This window comes from Pteropus vampyrus, unplaced genomic scaffold (assembly GCF_000151845.1).
Source record: "Pteropus vampyrus isolate Shadow unplaced genomic scaffold, Pvam_2.0 Scaffold92, whole genome shotgun sequence".
Classification (NCBI taxonomy): Eukaryota; Metazoa; Chordata; class Mammalia; order Chiroptera; family Pteropodidae; genus Pteropus; species Pteropus vampyrus.
The window spans coordinates 1479791-1485654 of record NW_011888873.1 but is presented as its reverse complement, the minus strand read 5'-3'; the positions used below and the strand labels follow the sequence as shown (position 1 = coordinate 1485654).

Genomic DNA, 5864 nt, shown 5'->3' with positions numbered 1-5864 from the left:
TGGGAACCTCTGGTTAAATAATTTCTGTATTCTAAGTAACTCTAAGACCTAGATGAAATAAATGGAGGATCTGTCTTTATTAACAGTTTAATAAAGAGCTTAATTTGAAAATTTCACTTGTGAAATTTCTGAACAGAGAAATCTATTATATTCTGTTTCTACTTATTAATGTGCTGATATTTTCTGTATTTATATGTATACATTTAAAGTGGTATGTTTTTATAGCAACATTATAATATTACTTTGGAATTTTAAACAAAGGGCTCTAGTCACTTCTAATCAGTTTCGTATGTGTAAGTTTGAATATCATATTGTACGTGCATATGTATGTGTAAGTTCATCCATATAAGCAAAACAAGTATGCAAATTAGCATTCTATATAGAGCCAAGCTCACTTCTTTTGAATGAGAGGATACTTTAGAGGGTTATATTCATGCTGCTATAGCAGTAACTTGGCTCCAGTACCCCAGAGACCTAAACAAATTTACAAGTTTCTATGTGCCTACTTTGCCATTAAGGATTGAATTCTACGAATAAGAAGATTAATTATTAAATGCATTGTACATGAATATGGAATCTTTAGTATAATAGCATATATACCTCATAATAGGGTTATAATAAATAGGAAAATCAGCATTTCACAAAATAAAGGATATTGGGGCATTATTTCAACTCAAGTCTATGAGAAGATGGCTCAGAACAATTAGTAAATGTAACTTCTTCATGTGGACATTTCATGTGACTTATCCTCGTTCAGCTATGGGCTCTCTATTCTATTTACTTTCTTCAATCTCTTTTGCCTAATAATATTTCATCTTTCATTTCCCATATCTAATGCCCAAAACTCCAATTGTTCAAATACCTTTACTGAGTTCATTTCCAGGGTTATAATTTCTCTTGATTAATAAGCTTTCCTCGCCTATTTTGACTGTCTTCAGCATCCTTATCTTGCCTGTTGCTCTACACATCTATAAGTTGACTACATCCTCAGGGGCCAGATGACCTAGAGTTCTGAGGTCAGTTAGAGCAGGTTTCTGCTAAGGGGCAGTCACAGAATCAAGGACAGTGGGACATGTCTCTACACTTGATCTAGGGATTAGATACTGGTTCTTGCCAGTGGTTGCTAATCCTCCCTTGAGGCACTTTGATAACAGCAAAAGACAGCAAGAAGTCAACTGGCTTGATGTGAGAAAATAACTGGGACCACCCTTTCCCCTTTGCCATGGGGCCACTAGCTAAAACAACCTTCCAGGGATCACTTGAAGATAGAAAACAGTACTTCTAAAACACAGGTTATAAAATTTCAGTGAGAAAGTTGTGTTCCAGAATTACTTAATACTGAATATAAAGATTTCAAGGGGAAAGAGGTGAAAATACATGCTAAAATATTTCTACTATGAAAAAATTTGTATGTACATAACATGTATCACAAACATTTTTACACTAAACTGTATACAATACAGAGTCCAGAGGCATCGATGTTAAGCTATTTGAAGATACTCTTCTCACATTTAAAAATATAATGCTTATGATTTTAGGTATATTGTGTCTATGGATTAATTAGCTGATTTCGTATGAAGCTTTGGCACTCTATCTGCTGACCTTGTCAATATAAACGATTTATAAATTGGGAGACTTTAAATACTTTCTACTAGAGCAAACTTGCCTTAGACTTTAGCCTATTCTATGAAGAATTTCAAAAGTATGTATGTAAATGACATACTACCTCTTCCTAGGGTTTATAGGAGTTAATTTTAAGATATGATTACAGAAAAAGGGAGTAAGAGTAGATAAAGCCGAAGATTCTACTTTTGATTGTTATAAGATTGGAGCACAAAGACAAAGAAATCAGGTAATGAATTTAGACTGTTCAGCTCATCAGAAAGTCGGTATCACATTTAGGATCAGCAGTGCTAAACTAATGATTTAGGGCCAAGATGATTTTTAGAAAGCAAGGCCAAAAAGTTTACGACTAACAGAGACAGCATACCTGTATTCATTTTGACCTTGGAAGGTATGTTATTAAAGTCTTCGGTTTTCCTGTAGAAAAAAAATGATGTATTAATTTGTTCACTAGCATGTAGAACAAAATATCATGAAAGTGTGATTTGTTTTGTTTTGATTTTGGTGTACCTGTGAGTTAATATCACATCATTGTCTTATTTAAATCAGGGCTTAATAAGGTGGGCAGAACTTATAAATCTATTCAAGTTAAATTTTAATTATTATAGATCCTATGATCACAAACATAAACTTATTATTTTTATTTAATTGATGAAATTGGAGAAAAGTTCTCATTTAAAAATTTAAATTTCTTTCACAAACATTTATACTAGTAGGTTTTGTTCTTTAAGCAATAAAAGAATCATTTGTTATTAAGTGTCCTCTTCCAGAACTTTGAAAGGTACCCTGGAGCTTTGAAATAATTATTTTACATTATTTAAGTTATTATATTCAACTTATTACTAGGTCAATTTATTACTAGAGAATATTTAATATAGTTACTATATATTTTGAGCAGATAGGGAAGATGAGAATCATTTGGTTTCTTTTTTTATGATGTAGAAAATAAATAGTTACTATAAAACCCATTTCTGTTTCAGTATCAAATACTGTGCTTTTTCCCAGTGAAGTGTTTCATGTATAACAATTTAGATTAATTCATTAGAAATGGTTGGCAAATGGTGCTCGTTGTAGGAAAGAGTTTTTTAATATTGTGTATTATTTATGACATGTGAGATGACTTAGTTCTTTCCCTGGCATATCTCTTAGCCCATTTTTAAAGTTTCTGATTTATATATATACTAAGACCAAAGAGGAAGGATATGCTCTCACAGAAGCAAATCTTATAGGAGTGAAGGTTCTCTGAAAGATGTTTAACCCCAACCATTCTGCCTTTGCTCCTGGGTAGGGCCTATTATTGGATGAACATGAGCTTCCTCAATGCCACATATTGGGTTTTCATGTACATTAGCACTTTAATATCTGATAATTTAAAAAATATATTTATTCCTTATGGACAAGTAGAGATAAGGTTGAAATGAAATCATCTGTCATGATTTTTCAAGAAAGGCTTTTGATAGATACATTTTTCTCCAGTCTCTATAAAGAGCACCAAATGAGCTTCCTGGCTTCCTTGTCTTTGTCTGCCTGTGTTCTTGCCTTCTCTTCCTTTCGGACCATTTCTCCTGCCTTCGTATGTTCTGCTCTATTCATTATTTATCATTTCCTTTCAATATGGCCATTGAAGTTCACCTCTGACAGAAAGTCTGCTTTTGTTCATTACTACTGTGAAATTCTAATAATAAAATCAAAATTAAACACCAGTAAATATAATGGTACCTGTCTTGTCTCTCAAGGTGGGGGAAGAAATGGTGAAATAAAATAGCATTAAAACGTACACTTAAATGATGTGAGATATAATTATGAACCAAGAGGAAAATGACTTTATCTTTTCTATGACTAAATTGCATTACTAATAGCTTGGTACTCAACATATACTAAAGCTATGAATATATAGAATGGATATAATCACATTACTGATATTTACCCCATTTTATTTTTTAGAGCTACAAACTGAAAACAATACAGATGATATTCTTGTTTGGTAGTGTTCTGGTATCACCTGATTGTGTTTAGTATCATATTCTTGCCTAGAGCTGCCATGCCCAGTGTCATGCTGTTACAGTAAATTGTTCAGTGAAATTTCATAAATCAATTGTCTTTAACATGTGATTGGGGGGAAAATTTATTATGATGAATTTTATCCCTTATTTTTTAGTGCATGCAAATAAAGAGGCACATCCCCTGCTCTCCCTGCTTTTATCAGGATGCACAGAAAAATGTGGCACATTGCTAAAAACCTCTATTTGGTAACCTTAATACCACCTGTGTTAAAGAGATGCCAGTGAAGCCAGGGAGGAAGGCAGTGGTCAGTGCAGGAGCCTTGAGAAATCTCTATCAAACTGTTTATTTTAATCTCTCAGTAGCAAAACTCTAATATGTTAACCTTAAATGGACAAAATAAATGGAAAAGAAATGCCTCAGGGGATGTCTGTGACCAAGGCTGAGGCAACTGCTAAAACAAGAAGGGATAAACAGTCTCCAGAAAATGAGAACTGTAAGGACATTCCCCAAATTCTACTTTATCACTCCTTTTCAGAACACTATGTTTAAAACTGTTTTAAGTTTTAAAACTGGATGACAGAGTGTTTGGGCTGGAATAATACTGATTGATAAAGAATATATTAATCAGAAGGAAGGTTAACTAACAGAGTACAAAATCCGCTAATGAAAAATAATAATGCTTTTTATTACCAAGTTAGAGAACTAATTGTCAACACTTGTTGCTTGAATTCAACTACAATATTTATAAAATATCCGACACTCAAAAAGTAAAATAGGATTAAGTGGAACGAAGAGAGGCACCACAAATCCTTGAGCTTTTCATCTTTAAAGTGATGTATCTAATTACTTATAACTGTAATTTGTGAGGCTTTTAGACTCTGCATTGTTTTAGATGTCAAAATGTGAAATGACTAACTTCCTAATCAGGGAAGATATATTTTCCAAATTGTTAAAAGAAGAGCCTTAGTGATCGAGCCTTCCAGAAGAACCTGAAACCAAAAGTCTTCTTGGGTGACTAATAAAAATGCATGATTCTACTTCCATTATTTGTGCTAAAGTCATTAATGAATCCATGACTGAGAACTCTCTTTAGACAATTTAAACTAAAACGAATCTAATCTCTTTTGTTCTGTTCTGAAAAAGTGTCTTTGATTGTACTTATATAACAAGAATATGATGCAGATGATTCTGGAAAGCATCAAATTCCTAGAGTGTTTGCATGGTACTAGAAGAGACAGTAGTTTAAGTATTCTCTTAAGTTGCAATTGAACCAGGGCCAAGACAATGATAACTGACAATAAAATTCAGACTACCTTGAACCTTAACAGAGAGTCCACAGAGCAAAGAACTCACTGTGCATTAGAGCGTCAAAATGATTGTGAACAGATGTGATACTGTATTTACCTAAATTTGGTTCCTGCCAAAGTTGTATAAAAAGGCAACTTTATATTTATATTAATTTGTGAATAGCAATGGATTTGTTTTTTTGTTTGGGTCAGAGCAGCTTCATTCTCAATATGCGTATGGCAATAGAATGTGTTGCTTGTTCACGCATGGGCAACAACATGACTCTGTGTCTATAGTCTTTTAGTTTTGCTTGAATTTCTTTCAATGACCAGACATCTCATTTTATCTTATGGATCAGAGCAGGCTTTTATTCCTAACATGCATTTGACAGTAGATTGGGTCATTTAACTTTTGAATGAGAGTCCTAAGAAGATGTTTGATTGTTCATGCATTGGCACCAACATGACTTTGTGCCCGTAATCTTGTAATTCTGCTTGAATTCCTTTAATTTTCAGGCACCTCATTCTGAAGAGGAGCAGAGGCAAATTCGTTTCTCTGTTTTGACCAAGAATTCTATATGTCTTTATTTTTATAGACTTGAATTAAAACACCAAGTCCATCTAAAAAATTATAGGACTAAGTTTTAGCTTAGTTAATGTGAGAAGATGCCCAAAGGTTTTTCATGGAATAATTTTAATCCAATACTTGCTATGATTATTCTGAAATTAATATATAAACTATTCACAGTTTATATATTATTCAGAAGAAAGGACACACAGTCTAAGTGGTATGAAAATATTAAGCGATGTTAAATTTTTTTAGAGATAAATTTGAAGTGCAAGAATTAACAAATGATGTATATTAAGGTTACTCACCAAATTTTAACCTGAATTTACTTTGAAATGGGGTCATGTGTACCACTCTTTCTGGATAAACTACCCTGAGTGATC

The 5864-nt window shown here is 32.9% G+C and overlaps 1 protein-coding gene across 2 annotated transcripts in view; it reads right to left on the bottom strand.

Moving 5' to 3' along the window:
• SORBS2 (sorbin and SH3 domain containing 2) overlaps positions 1-5864 on the bottom strand; it is a 326962-nt gene that overhangs the window by 97214 nt on the left and 223884 nt on the right. The window contains exon 3 of one of the 2 annotated variants that reach the window (XM_011363987.2): positions 1991-2040. The exons of the other annotated variant lie outside the window; for it this stretch is intronic. Coding sequence (XP_011362289.1) covers positions 1991-2000 — 10 coding nt within the window. The 5' untranslated portion in view covers positions 2001-2040. The remainder of the gene's footprint in view (positions 1-1990; positions 2041-5864) is intronic. 2 annotated transcript variants of the gene reach the window in all.